The sequence below is a fragment of the Capra hircus genome, chromosome 1 (genome assembly GCF_001704415.2).
Source record: "Capra hircus breed San Clemente chromosome 1, ASM170441v1, whole genome shotgun sequence".
NCBI lineage: Eukaryota > Metazoa > Chordata > Mammalia > Artiodactyla > Bovidae > Capra > Capra hircus.
In genome coordinates, this window is record NC_030808.1 from 43,981,496 (window position 1) to 43,997,499 (window position 16,004).

General features: G+C 38.0%; 2 protein-coding genes across 3 annotated transcripts in view; one reads left to right on the top strand and one right to left on the bottom strand.

Moving 5' to 3' along the window:
- Positions 1–16,004, top strand: part of CMSS1 (cms1 ribosomal small subunit homolog (yeast)) — a 397,827-nt gene that overhangs the window by 100,885 nt on the left and 280,938 nt on the right. The window lies entirely within an intron of this gene.
- FILIP1L (filamin A interacting protein 1 like) overlaps positions 1–16,004 on the bottom strand; it is a 292,466-nt gene that overhangs the window by 73,469 nt on the left and 202,993 nt on the right. For both annotated transcript variants that reach the window (XM_018058277.1, XM_013972898.2), the window contains one exon: positions 13,439–13,617. In XM_018058277.1, coding sequence (XP_017913766.1) covers positions 13,439–13,617 — 179 coding nt within the window. The remainder of the gene's footprint in view (positions 1–13,438; positions 13,618–16,004) is intronic.

Genomic DNA, 16,004 nt, shown 5'->3' on the forward strand with positions numbered 1-16,004 from the left:
TATGGGGTCGCACAGAGTTGGACACGACTGAAGTGACTTAGCAGCAGCAGCAGCAGTAGTTTTTTCAGTGGGTTTCTTAGGATCTAATTGTTACCACTGTTATTATCATTGTTATCAGTTTAACAAAAGTGTTTCAAGATTGTTCATTTTTCCTAAAAAAACATTGATATTATTTGATCTGTGCCTAGATCTAAATTTTTATATGACCTTGTGAGCTACATTTGGCTTCCCAGGTGACATTAGTAGTAAAGAACCCGCCTGGCAATGCAGGAGTTGTAAGAGACGTGAGTTCAATCCCTGGGTCAGGAATATACTCCGGAGGAGGGCATGGCAACCCACTCCAGTGTTCTTGCCTGGAGAAGCCCATGCACAGGGGAGCTTGGTGGGCCACAGTCCATAAGGTCGCAAAGAGTCAGACAGAACTCAAGCAACTTAGCTGCTGCTGCTAAGTCGCTTCAGTCGTGTCCGATCTGTGCGACCCCATAGACGGCAGCCCACCAGGCTCCCCCGTCCCCGGGATTCCCCAGGCAAGAACACTGGAGTGGGTTGCTATTTCCTTCTCCAATGCATGAAAGTGAAAAGTGAAAGTGAAGATGCTCAGTCATGTCTTACTCTTAGCGACCCTACAGATTGCAGCCCACCAGACTCCTCCATCCATGGGATTTTCCAGGCAAGAGTGTTGTAGTGGGTTGCCATTGCCTTCTCCCAACAACTTAGCAGGAATGCTTTATATGTATATATTATCTGTCTTAGTTTTGTAGTTTGAAGAGAAACTTTATTCCACCCATAAGCTGTATGAGCATACATTAACACTATTATCTGTTGAGATTTATAGCGTTTTTGTAAAACTTAGTTTAGAAAAGAAAAAAAAAATTACTTGTATCATTTTCTCTGAAAGAAGAAAGTGGCCATAGATTACAATAGCTCACAGATTCCCAATAGTTTTATCTCTTATTTTGCTTTATTTCTGATTTTCCAGAAAATTTCTAGGGACAGTTTGGAGCTCGTGAATCATGTCCTATTCCCCTCACAGGCAGTGTGTTATCCAAATAAGTAGCATTCCTTGTTTTGGGGACAGCATAAAGAAAGTATATGTGGGCTTTACTTCTAGAATTCTGTTACCATTGATTCTTCTGTGGTCACTTTGTTCACTTTCTCAGGCAGATGCTACTGCAACTAAGTACAGATTTCGTTTGAACTGCCTGAGCTTCTGCTCTTGCAGCAAATCCCTGCTCTGTAGCTTTTACAAAATGGCAACCCACTCCAGTATTGTTGCCTGGAGGACCGATCCCACAGACAAAGGAGCCTGGCAGGCTACAGTCCATGGGGTCACAAAGAGGATACGACTTAGCAACTAAATCCTCACCATCACCTGCTAGCTCTGAAGACCTTTTGGGGAAGTGCTGACAAGTAAATGAGTGTGGTCTGTGGACCTGACTCTGCAAGTGTCATCTCCCTGCTGTCCCTGTCCTCACCCCCACTACTATCTTCTGTGTTGTCTTGAGCATCCCATGCAAAGGCTTCTTTTCTTGTGGGTTTTAGTTCTTCATTATGCAAAAAAAAAAAAAAAAAAGAAAGAAAAAAATGCAAAGTTACTACTGAGTAACTTGTTTCTGAAAGAAAGTTGGAATTAACCTATATATGAATTTATCGAGAGTCAATTGACCAGGCAATGTTTGGTAACAAATAAAAGAAAAAAGAATGCTAGCTAAAGCCTGGCCAAATGAATTGCATCTCTAGAATGAAATAATATGCAGCCAATTTTTTTTAAGGTAGAAAGATCTCTTTTATGAATTACTTATGATATATTCTTACAGTAAATTTTTAGATACATACACGGAAAACTATTATCTCTAGCTTACTTTTGGGGAGTCGGAAATGAGGAAAAGTCAGAGAAAGGTTAATTTTCATTTTAGTTTTATAAATCTTCACTTTATACTTAATTTTTATTTTATACTTTCCTGTTCATTTAAAATTTCTAACTGTATTCTTGTGTTATTATTTTTCACTTATGTGTTATTTCTAACACGTAAAGAAGTGGAGATGATAATATGATGAACCCCTTTGGGTCCCTCTTACAGCTTCAGTACTTACTAACTCTTGGCCAGTCTTGTTTCTTCTGTATCACCCTACTGAAGGGTAGCAGAATATGCCACCAAAAATATATCTCTTTAGTATAAGAAATATTTTGAGCTGAATGTTTAAATAAACAGCAGGTATAGGAAAAGTTCTGAAAACAAGAGTAGAGTTACTCTTCTGTTAGGGAAATTTGCATTTATGAAGGAAATCTCTGTGTAAAGGTATCTCCAGAGAAGGATGACTAAACCGTAAGAGAAGCTTATCAGCAAAGAAGTCACCAATTTAAGTCTGAATAACAACCATACACAGGATTTTTCTGGTAACTTCCCGTAACTGGCTACCCTTTTCCTCATTCCTCACTACTTTCTTTCGTCTTTAGCTGAAGGTGGTATTTAGGATTGTAGTTTAGGTCATTTTATAGAGTTTCTCATTTTCCCTGGGTATCTACTATGTATATATGAGGTATATATGTTAATAAACTTCTGTTTGGTTTTCTCTTCTTAATCTGTCTTTTATTTCAGTGGGTCTCAACCAAGATCTCAAAAGGGTAGAGAGGGAATTATTTTTGCTCCACTATGCTATGCTTCTCAATCTGGATTATTTTGAAGCAAATCCCAAACATCCTATTCCTGTCATTTTCCTTACCATGCTGTCCCCTGAAGGCATTAGAGGCTGTAACAGTGCCCCTACCCCATGCCTTTTTATGTTTCAGCAGTAAAGAATCTGCCTGCCAATGCAGGATACCCAGGTTGATCCCTGGGTCAGGAAGATCCCCTGGAGAAGGAAATGGCAACCCACTCCAGTATTCTTGCCCAGGAAATTTCATGGACAGAGGAGCCTGGTGGGCTGCAGTCTATGGGGTCACAGAGTCAGACATGACTTAGTGACTAAAGAACAACAGCATTACATATTTTAAATTAAAATAGTTGTCGATAAGACACTATCTGTAAGAAAGTATGAATTAGCTATCACTATTTAATAAAAAGAATTTGAATATCTGAAAACTAAAGAAACTTTCTTTGGGTTTTTTGCATGATTTGGTGAGTTGTGAGCATTCAGTCATGGTACAGGAACAATTCATTCTGAAGCTACACACCTCTTTGGATTCCTAAGGCTTCTTTTTGGAACTGGAAGTGGGAACTGACTGACTACCCCACATGTTCCCTAACAAAATAAAATCAATTTGAAAGAATACAGACTTATACAGAGAAGAAAAGGGAGACATGTTTCAAGATTAAACTCTTCTAGTCTAGAAGAGAATTCATTTGCTGCCATCTAGATGTTTTTTCAGGATGAAGTTTTCTCTCATTTCTCTGCTTTGTCATCATTGAGGCATCCTCACTTAGATTTCAACACAGGTGAAAATTAAGGAGTAATTTCTCCCTCTTCTAACATTTTTGTTGTTTTGTGCTTCTTACTTTGTTTATTGATAAAATCTTATCCTTCAGAGGAAAGGTGAGAGTAAGCCACTGAATTCTTCTATATGAAGAAGCCACGGGAATTCTCTATCTTTGTATCCACAAATAAACACATGAAAAGGCCATTCATTTAATCTATGTGCTGTCCTAATGGGTCAATGCTGTCATGCTTAGAAGTATGTCTATAAAACAGCTGTAGTGTTCTTGAGAAGATTATTAAGTGGAGTTTTGATTAATTGACAAATATGTTTAGAGTAAGAAGTAATTTGACATAAAGCAAATGACAGATGAGCCTCACAGGGAAATGGTCTTTTTATTTTTATGGCCATTTGTATTTGGTCCTCACTAATGCCATTACTGATAAATATTGCATTTTGAGATCAGCCGCATATGATTTTCTTTTCCCCAAATTATTTCTTTACATATATGTGCACACATATACGTATACATATGTGTGTATACATATATATACATATTGCAGTGTTTGCTATGACATGAAATGCTTTGAATGTCATATGTACTTAGAACAAAACAGTGAAAGTCACTCAGTTGTGTCTGGCTCTTTGCGTCCCCATGGACTATATAATCCATGGAATTCTCCAGGCCAGAATATTGTTGTGGGTAGCCTTTCCCTTCTCCAGGGGATCTTCCCAACCCAGAAAATGAGCCAGGGTCTCCTCATTGCAGGCAGATTCTTTACCAACTGAGCTATCAGGGAAGTTAGAACAAACAAAAAAAAGTGTGCTATAAAGTGACAAACTATATGGTAGAAATTACTTATTTTGAAGAAACACGTACTCAGCCTCATAAATCCTGCAAATATGTTTCGTCTGAAACATTTTATGAAGATATAAATTATCTGTTCACCAGGAGTCTCAAATATTTCATGCTGTCATTAGGCAAATCATGGAAATAAATGAGACAATGCTATGGGCATAATGTATTATGCATGATAAATAGGGAAGATACGTGAGGAAGTGAGAATTGGTGGGTAGAAATTGAATTAAATAGGAGAAACTGATTGAAAATTCTCACATACTCCTAATCAACCAAATTATTAAAAAGGGAATTTGACAAAGTGTACTTTGGATTCTGCAGTGTTAAACAAGTCACACTTGTCTGTGGAAGGCCAGTACTATAAGCAGTATGAACTGTTGCCAGATTTGTCATGCGGTAGGTAAGGTAGGCCAGGATCCTGACTTGGGACCTTACAGCTTTTGTGGGATTGTACAGAGGGTTTCAGACCTTTCAGAGAAAGAGCAACAGAAGCAGTGTTTTGGAGGATTGGTGGTGGTAGGCCATTAAAATTTGAATTTGATGAGGAAAAGGAAATGTACTGAAATTATATTGACATTGGCAAAATATTCCTTCAAGAAAATGTTATGTTTGAGTATGTTTTTGATGATATGTTAGAATTTTTTTTTTTTTTTTGGTCAGAAGTAATACATCTCTAAAATTAAATTCCAAGTCAGTGGGAAAGTCTGATTCGGGTTATGAACATTCTCTCACTTTACATGGTTTAACACGTTTTAAACGAGATCAGATTCAGGATTAGTCTCAGGCAAAGTTATAAAGTAAGAAATGGGTACGCTCCTTCATTGAGAGTGATAGTATAAATGGTCTATTTATATCAATAGAATGCAACTTAGCTATAGTTTTTAAAATCTGGAAAAGTTTTATAACTTTTGACCTAGCAATTCCACATCGAAAACTTTATTCTATGGCAACAGTCAGGAAGGCATAAAAATTAACCAGGATGTGAGGCTTTTCTTCATAGTGTTCTTTATAAAAGTGAAAAAGTAGAATGAATCTAAACTCCCACAATAGGGAATTTAAATAAATTACGTCTGTATGACAGTAGTATTCATGTACTTAAAAATTATGTACTTAAAAATTCCGGAATAGTTGGTGATTTAGGAAAATGTTCGTGTTTTTGTCAGTGAAAAAAACAAGATACAAAAACTATGCAAAGTATGAGTTGAGAGAGTTATTTTTAGTTTTTTAAAACAGTTAATATTTCTGATGTTCTTAAACCGAAATCCTATCTTTGGATGGTTCTCTCCTCAAGTGCCTTGATAAAGGACCTACCCTGTTTTATATCTGCTTTCAGTGGAATGATCCCAAAGCTCTCAAGCATATTTTGCTTCCTCTACCAAAATTGACTTGTTTTATATATTATTCTCTAAAGCTGGGCTAAGTGAAAAGAACTAATCCAGAAGATAATGTTTGAGAAGATATTAATGAAAAGTACTAAATTAAAATGTAACAACTTTTTCTACATTCTAGTCACTTATTCAGTAAATATTTATTAAACTTCTCCATGTGCTTGGCCCTATAGAAGGAATTGTGAACAAAGTAAATCAGAAGCCCGCTTACCTTATTATGGGAATATTTGATTTTTTATAATTCCTTTAGTCAAGATGATGTGGTTAGTGTGGGATCTTGTTAGTGTGGGATCTTGTGACACTGCCTTTGCCCAAGAGCCAGTGGAGTCAGTTGGTGCACTTAGAAACCATCATTTGAGGTTAGTCTTTATTTTGAGTATGTGATAGACTGTGCTTTTCATAATATCATTGCATTAACCTTTCTATTTATGATTTCCATAAGGGGCCATAGGTCTCCATGGTTTAGGAGATGAGGGGGAAATTATTGAGTACTATGGTGTCCAGCTCAGTGTTAGAGTGTTAGATCCTTAGGACATTCAGCAATTCCCCTATCTAAAGGAAATAAGATACAACCTGGCCTAGAAAAGGACCGCTTATTTGTGCCTGCTCTGTATTCTCAGCTGTCATTCTACCTGAAACACAGCATGACACTTGTTTTGTGTCTTTGTTCCCCATACCAAAGGGTATGTCCCTTGGAAACTTTTATTCATCAGCAATCCTTAGCACCAGCATAGGCTCCAATTAGGTTTCTTCCTAGCAATCCATAATATGCCCAGTGGTGTAGTAAAGCGAATGCAAATGAACTAACTTGAAGAAAGGCAAATTTGCAGAAAGATGCCAGTGCATACTGACTGTCAGCCACCATACTTAGCACTTCCTATGCATTGTATAATTTAGTAATTTCAGCAACCTGTGAGATCCGTATCATTTTATTAACAGATGATAAAATTGAGACTTACCGAGAGTAAGTACTTTGTTCAAGGTTAAATAGCTAGTAGGACCAGATTAGAGGATGGGAGCATGGTTCAAACTCCTGTTGGTTCTGACTCCAGAGCCTATGCTTTTAACCCATTACTATATGTACACCCTTCTAAGGAAAGGCGTTTCTGTACATTGATATTTACTCAACATTTATGCCAGGCATTTCCTAGTCTCATGGCTGGCCAAAGCTGTTTGGCTTCATCTTCTCATGAGAAATAATATATTTGCCAGAAAAGTTTACCTACCAGTTGGAAATTCAGGGTACAGCTTAATTCTAATGTTCCACCTTGGTTTCCATTTATGAGGCAGAATTTTCCATTTTGATATGGCTTAATGACTCTTCCTCCTCTTGGTATTTTATAGCCAGATGGAACAGAAGTTTGGGGTTGCCTTTCCATATTCAGTCTTTGACTTCCTGTTTTATAGAGTTGTTAAGCTAGTGGCTATGAGTCAGTTAGATATATTTATCCAAGACTTACTGTATGTCCTCCACTCTCCTAGGGCTATGTGGGTCATTGGATAATTGCACTTCTTAATATCCTTTTTGACTGACCTTTCATCATGTTGCAACACCAGTGTCAGTACCACAGAATGAACACCTGCATTTTCTGTAGATATTTTATGAAGGTCTTATCTTTTCAATTGTGGTGTAATTATGTCTTAACTTCCTTTGGAATAGCAGGCACAAGGGTTGAGCACCTAGTAATGATTCTGGGGAGAATATCACTCACTATGTTATCAGAGCTAGCCTCTGGTCTGGCCCTACTTCTATTTAGCAGCAAGATCTGGGGGTTTCTAACTGAGTCTTGATGGGCTTCACTTTTCACAATTCAGAAATTAGAGAATTGGTCTTTATTGCTAGATCTTTACTCATTTAAATTTAGGATTAAGAGATTTCTGTAATTTTTTATGGCTGTCTCATAGATTGATTCTCTGTGGTAGAATAAACGGAATAGAAAGGCTGTAAATTGACCTGAATTTGCGAAGGTGATATTAAGTTCAGTTTCTAATATGTAACATTCAAGAAGCAATAGGAGGTACCTAAATCTAGATACCCTCTAAAAATGGAAACACTGCTGACGTAGATTTGAATTTGGTGGTTGAGGTGCTATCATTCTTAGTGACCTCTTTTGCTAGTGTGGCTTAGAATAATAGGGTTGAAGTAAAAGATACTTATTCATAATAGTATCACGTAATCACAGTGTTTTAAATCTGAAAAAGACACACAGATATAGCCTGTCCCATTTGTTTACATACAAGATTGGAGAAATGGAATTTGCCCAAATCTGGTCTAGCTGCAAATTGAGTTTGCAGACCAGCATCCCCTTTCTCCAAGTTCCCAGTTCATCCCTCACTGTGCTTGTTATATTTCCTTTTAGACTGCTTTTTAACGTTTGTAGTATTCTTTTATGAGCAGTAAATTCATGAATCATTGTACATCTAAATACACACCCAGAATTATTTGTAAAATTTAGTTCAGCTTTCTGGGAAGGAAAAGCAATCAAATAGCGTCATCATTGTAGCCGAATTTTGACCTCTATAATTAAATGGTGTTGTATAGAAACCACTGAATTATGCAGTTACAAGGGTATGGTTTTGTGACATCTGCTGAAAGTTAAGTCATGATGTACAGTCCTAAATGAATGGGTTTTTTGGTTATCCTCGTGAGGTAATCTCTCTGCATCCCTACCCAGACCTCATGTTAGATCTGAGGTGTATGAACACTGGGCTGATCACATTGTGAGTCTCTGTAGAGTTACAATATAAAATATGTTTGTGGTGGTCTCCATTTTGTTCTGACAAAGAACTGAATACCAATGACAAAGGTCAAATGGAGATCTGCCATCCATTCCACTACTTGCAAGACATAGCCTCGAGAATATGTAATACATATAGCTCCTTGCCAGAAAACTGAAAGGAAATGATTACATTTGAGTACAATGCATTCTACAACAATAGTTTAGTGTGCATGAAATTTAAAACTGCTGGCTTTCCAAATAGGATTTTTAAAAAGTAGACTTTAGCTTATTTATTTTTTAAAAACATTATGCCCTCTGTGTTATGCTTTGTGGGATATTTTTTAAAGCTGGGATTTAAGACCAAAAAATTTGAAAATCCTAATGATAATAGTTGCAAGATACTGGATCCTCTTGAAGTACTGTAGTTTAATGTGTTTATTGAATTCTCCTGTTTTATTTTCATGAGTATTTAACGTATTATGTTTTTGTACCATACTGGTGCTTTTCTCCCCTACCCACCATGATCTCATAGTGCCCTGGAAGCCTTAGTATCAAATCATAAAGGCTACAGTGGTGTCTCTGTCCTACACATGCACAAATGAGTTGGGGTTATATGCCAGTGAGGAACTTATCTACTTCCTTCTCCTAGTATCTAGTGTAGGACCTGGCATGTGAAAGTGAAAGTGAAGTTGCTCAGTGGTATCCGACTCTCTGCGACCCCATGGACTGTAGCCTACCAGGCTCCTCCCTCCATGGGATTCTCCAGGCAAGAGTACTGGAGTGGGCTGCCATTTCCTTCTCCAGGGGATCTTCCCGACCCAGGGATCGAACCTAGGTCTCCCGCATTCCAGGAAGACGCTTTAACCTCTGAGCTACCAGGGAAGCCTTCTCCTAGTTAGTATCTAGTGTAGGACCTGGCATGTAGCAGGCATTTAATTAATTGGGGTGTTTTTAGTTTGGGTTTGGGGTGGTGTTTTTTGTTTGTTTGTTTGTTTTGGTTTTAGTGAATGAGTAAGTGGCCAGCAGCATTAAATAGCTAAGTAACTAGTTAGTTTAACTAAAAACTTAAATAGATTAATACACTCATTAATTTATATATATTTCAAGGCAGTATTCAAAGCCTCTAGGAAGAAGATTTGATGTCTTTTGAGAGAAACCCTTGAAAGTAATCCAGTATATTCAGTTAACAGGAGAGTCAAATATGGCTCAATGTTTCACTTACTTTTCCTGGTGCCCATCTAGAAAACAGGCCTGTCATAGTAGAAAAGAGTTAATGATAGAAATCTTTATAAAGTTGCTTCAGCCAAAGGGAAAGGTGAAAATGCTTTGTTCTTTCCTAAGGACTTAACCCAAGATGTGGTCAAGGCAACAACCTTGAAGCTGAGTTCCTGCTGACTTTGCTACAAAGACCCTTCTGCCCCCTGAGCCATTTTTCTGTCTATCACACTTGGACAGGACAGCAGCAATAAATTAATTCTGCCTGTGACTCATTCCTTACTATGTGGCTTTTGAGAAGCTACCATTTGAAGTCCTGCTTTATAAGATCACAACTATCAGTGCTAACCTACTTGGCCAAGGTATTATGAAAAGTAATTTAAGGTTTTCAAAAAATCCATAGTTGAAGTCACAGTTTTAGACAGAGTTGCCATAACAATATTTGTTTCCCACTTCAGTGGTGGTTTCAAGGCCAGAAGTGCAATAATATATATGGTTAGTATACATGGTTTGCTTTAGTGTTCTAAGAAAGAAAGCATGATTTAAAAAAAAAAAAATAGGAAACTTTTTTTTTTCTTCCCAGCCTTTTCCCCCGTTGAAACTGAAAAAGGAAAAAAAAATTATGCAAACTATTTTGAAAGTACAGACAAAATTGGCTTTTCACTTATGGGAAAATTTTGCAAAACTGCACTGACTAAAAGTGATTTTTGTTTTGGATTTCCTGTGAAGCCCTCCAAAAAGGCCAAAAATTACTGGCATTGCTTTTGTATAAAACCTTTCACACTTGTAAGTCAGCCAAGTACATAATTCAGGTCATCAGTGACACACATATCCACACATTGGAGCTGGTTGGTGAACAGAAAGTTGTCATGAAGTGTGGACTTAATATTATTTTATGGACAGACCAAACTGCACAGATTACAGTGAAGGAAACTTTACATTAACACGCTTGGGAACAGGGTTTCCTGAGCTGTTCCCTGCCCCCACCCTTCTGCAGTGGGAAAGCCAATTGTTTACTGATTACGACAACGACATCATTTGGCAGACATTTTGGCCTAAACTCAGTGTGTGACATCAGCCTCCTTTAGGGTTTTCCACATAAAATGAATTCTCCAAAGAAAACACAGAAATGGAGCCTGAATTTGAAATCCATTATTACACCCTCTAAGGTCTCATTAACTATCTCAATCGTGTATTTCTTAATTTTTATTTAATTTCCAAGTAGATGTTATCTAACACTAAAAATAGGAGCTCTGAACTTTCACAGTGTTTTTTCAGAGTTCCAGTCAGAAACCATATTATAGTTATAGAGCTATACTTATGGCCGTATTTACTCAAACCACTTTTATGGCGGTTATGATATCTTTGTTTCTTTGTACTGAGGGTCACTGATTCGGGAGTGGCTTACATCACTCTGTTAGAGGAAGGAAGTAAACATTATTCTTTGACTTCTTAGAAAAAATTAGCTTTGTTTTTGTGAGGGGTGGCTGCATGTTTGAGAGGAAGTACTCTCACTAAAGTTAGGTTTGTGTTCTGTCATTTGTTGTCATAGAATGAGACGTGTGAATGGTACTTTACTCTCTTGTGTAAGCACCTCCTCAGTATATATTTACCTGAAATTACTATTTCCCCCATTTCCTCTTCATAAGGTGGTGTTCGTTAAGTATTTTTATGCACATGGCCTTAAAGCAAGTAGAAGTCAATTATGCCTTATGAGGCCCACAGTCTCCCTGCTACAAGCATGGCGGCAGGAAAGGTCTGTGCACGAACACGGCCAGGCTCCGGGAACTGTGACGTACAGGTAGAGCAGAAGTATTGTCTGTGTCATCGTGTGAGTCGAGAGTAGGCTTAACACTTTCATACCCAAACAGTTCCATCTGGAAGCTGTATCTGGGCAAATAGAAATAGGTGAATATTCCCATGTCTTCTGAAATGGCTAAACACAGAATGAGAATCACTGCAGTCATTTTTTCCAATTTGGGGGGTTAATGGCTTACAGGAAAAACTTTGTGTCCTATATGGCTAAAAAATATGACCTTTTAAAATTCTTCCCGTTAAATTACTTTGATACATGTGGCAATACCATTCTTAATGTATTGAGTCCATGGTGTACAATTTACATTCATCTCACTATTTTCCTTTTGCTCAGCCATGGCCTTTATTCCTGTTGCTCTTGTGTTCTCACTTCTCAGTGCTGTTCCTCTTTACTCTCTATTGATTTAAATAATCTTCACCATCTGCCTCCCAACTTTATAGTGTTACTTCTGGATAGCCCTTCTCAACCTTCCTTCAGAGGACAGTAGAGACACAACCGTGAGCATTAGGACTATACCACCAAGAGCCTTCCACATTTCCACCCTAAATCTGTATCCTCTTGTCTTCTCTGTTAATGTTTGGTAAGCCCCTGGGGCAGGGATTTACCTGCCTACTTCTTTATTCTGTGGTGGGCAACACTCTGACCCTGGTGAATAAATATTCATAATAATGAGAGATGAAAGGAAGTGTCTGTGTTCAACAAGTTAGTGCCAAGTAAGTGTGGAGGCCAAATGAGGCCATGGGCGCCAAACCCCAGGGGTTTGAAATAGTATTTAATATGACATTGTCTTATTGAATTCCAAATTGTATACTGTAATGTCTTAATCAAATCTTCTTGTCCTCCACCCTTCTTTATTCTTTCTCAGCTTCCTTTTTTGACCCTTTTTTTTTTTTTTTGGATGAAAACCCTAACTTGATGGGTTGTTGTGTTGTTTTCTAGAGTTCCCATCTCAAAATTCTTTCCCTTGCCAAACCAACACCCATAGCTTCAGCTCTTACCAGCTGCAAAAACATCACCAGCCCAGCCTTTCCCAGACCTACATTTCTAACCATGGATTGTCTATTTAGACATATTGTTCTCCCCACTGGACAGTGGAACACTCCAGGTTCCTCATGCTCAACTTGTCTGAAGCAAGACCCTCTTCCCCCTTTTGAACCAGAAACCCTGCAACAGCAAAAAGCTGTGCGCCACTCCCACCTTCTGTACCTTGGTGGATAACCAGGAGTGTAACTTTGTTTCCTTTTTTTAAATATAAATTTATTTATTTTAACTGGAGGGCGAGGGTGGGATGATTTGGGAGAGTAGCATTTATGTTTTCCTTTCTCTGCTCTCTAGTCACATTAGTCACAAATTCGCATTGACTATACCTCATAAACAATTCCCCTTACACCCCGTTATCCCTAAACCCTCTAGCCATTGGAACACATATCTGCCTCCAGGTTAAAGCCCCGCCTGTCTTTCTTCTATCTCTCCTTAATGGTTCATTAAGAAAGCATCCCTAATCAATTCATTCTCCTTCTCATAACTTGTCATTTGTTCCTTCTTGCCAACAGTATAAAATCCAGCGCCCGTGGCCAGCCTTTGCTTTGCTCACGCTCTGTGCTATAGCCATATGGAAAGCTTGTGGAAAGCTTGCGTTCACTCAGTACCCATACTCTTGTCTTATCTCTATGTTGTGGCACTTATTTCTGCCCTTGCCTTGTGTATGGTTTCCATTCTTATTTGCGTAAGGACTAGACCCATTACCTCCTCTCTGCAGCTTTCACAGGGCACCCCCTTGAAGAAGTAGGTGAGGTGCCCAGCACTTACATTTCCACAGTCCTATCACACCTGATTATTCTTGTGTTGTACTGATACTGTTTTTAAACATATCTTTTTCTTCACTCTGTACCATGAGGTTTTTGAAACCAGAGGCTGTCGTATTCATCATATATCCCTGTATCCCTTGGTATAATGCCCAACCCATAGTGAGAGGTTAGGAAGAGTTTGCAGAATAGTTCATTGTCTTGTCCCAAGTAACCTTACCTTTCACATTCCTGTTCTAGCAAGCTTATGAATTCATCACTCTTCTCCATGTATTCTTTGTGTTTTCTCTTTTCTTCCTCCAGTTCTAGTATGGTTTGCCTGTGAGATTTTTCTACCATTAAAAGCTGTTCCAGGATTCGTCTATGTGATTCTTTATGTTTTTCCACGACTTTGTCCAACTACAAAAGAAAATACATTAATAATCTAAGTACAAAGCATTCATAAAACTGCCATCTCTCCTGCTTTTAAAAATGTCCTAGTTTTAACAAATTCAGCAATGGGTTTCTGATTTCCTTGTTTAGTTTTTATCATTACTCTTCTTAATTTTGATACCTTTTGATATGTTTCAACACAAATGTAACCTTCCGTCTTTTTTTTTTTTTTTTTTTTTGGCCACAGCACATGGCTTGTGGAATCTTAGTTCCCACATCATCATGTTTTTCTTAACCAAAAATAAAAATCAGTGCCTCTGTAGATACCTGAATATCTTTCTACTTCTTCTTTTGCTCTCCAGAGAAACCATATCAGAGGAATGATGGAAAGTGAAGGACAGTGTTTGATTCTGCCACTCCCTTAGCTGATGGATCCTGCCCCAGCCCTCCCTAAAGTTCTCTGCCCATGTATGTTTCTTGGGTCCACAGTCAGTTTTTCACAGCATTATGTATGAAACTGTTGGCGTACTCTTTTCAAATACTTGAGAATCAATTCTGTCTTGGTATAGAGTGTGAATGTGACCCAATGTAAACACCAAGTCCTTTTGTCTTACTTACACTTGTCTACTCTACTGGACTGTGAACTCCCTGGAAGCAGGGCCTACGTTCTATTTTTCTTAAATTCTTAGCATCTAATAGAGTGATTTGCCTACAGTAGGTGCCTAGTATATGGTTACAGATTGAAAACAAAATAAGCAAGCAAGGAATCAAGAAAGAAAAGAGGGTTTTATCATAAATGGGTGTTGAATTTTGTTGAAAGATTTCTCTGCATCTATTGAGATAATCATGTGGTTTTCAACTTTCAGTTTGTTGATATGGTGTATCACATTGATTGATTTGTGTATATTGAACCTTCCAGGAAGTAGGTGTAGGAGGAACCTCCTGAACGTAATAAAGGCCATATTTGACAAACTCACAGCAAACATTATTCTCAATGCTGAAAAACTGAAAGCATTTTCTCTAAGATCAGGAATAAGACAAGGGTACCCTCTCTCGCCACTATTATTCAGCATAGTTTTGGAAGTCCTAGCCACTACAATCAGAGAAGAAAAAGAAATAAAGAGAATCTAGACCAGAAAAAAAGAAGTAAAACTCTCACTGTTTGCAGATGACTTGATACTATACATAGAAAACTCTAAAAATTCCACCAGAAAATTACTAGAGCTAATCAATGAATATAGTAAAGTTTCAGGATATAAAATTAATAAACAGAAATCCCTTGCATTTCTAATGCATTTCTAATGAAAAATTAGAAAGAGAAGTTAAGGAAACTATCCCATTCACCATTGCAACAAAAACAAAAAAATACTTAGGAATAAACCTACCGAAAGAGACAAAAGACCTAAACTACAAGACACTGATGAAAGAAATCAAAGATGACACAAACAGATAAAGAGATAAAGAGTCAATATTGTGAAAATGATTATACTGTGCAAAGCAATGTATAGATTCAATGCTGCTGCTGCTGCTAAGTCACTTCATTCATCTCCGACTCTGTGTGACCCTATAGATGGCAGCCCACCAGGCTCCCCCGTCCCTGGAATTTGCCAAGCCAGAACACTGGAGTGGGTTGCCATTTCCTTCTCCAATGCATGAAAGTGAAAGTGAAGTCACTCAGTCGTGTCCAACTCTTAGCAACCCCATAGACCACAGCCTACCAGGCTCTTCCGTCCATGGGATTTTCCAGACAAGAGTACTGGAGTGGGGTGCCATTGCCTTCTCCATAGATTCAATGCAATTCCTATCAAACTTCCAGTGGTATTTTTCACAGAACTAGAACAAAAATTTTAACAATTTGTGTGGAAACACAAAAGATCCTGAATAGCCAAAGCAGTCTTGAGAACAAAGAACAGAGCTGGAGGAATAACCTTCCTGGCTTCAGACTATGCTACAATGGCAACAGTCGTTAAGATAGTCTGGTACTGGCACAAAAACAGAAATATAGAGCAATGAAATAAGATAGAAAGCCCAGAGATAAACCACACACCTATGAGTATCTTATCTTTAACAAAGGAGGCAAGAATATACAGTGGAGAAAAGACAGCCTGATGCTGAGCTGTATGAGCTGCTTATATATTCTGGAGATTAATCCTCTGTCAGTTGTTTCATTTGCAGTTATTTTGTCTCATTCTTAGGACTGTCTTTTAATCTTGCTTATTGTTTCCTTTGCTATGCAAAGCCTTTTAAGTTTAATTCGGTCCCATTTGTTTATTTTTATTTTTATTTCCATTAGTCTTTGTCTTCTACATTGGCAGACAGGTTCTCTATCACTAGCACCACCTGGGAAACCCAGCACACACACGAGGAGGTGGGTCAAAGAGGATCTTACTATGATGTATGTCAAAGAGTGTACT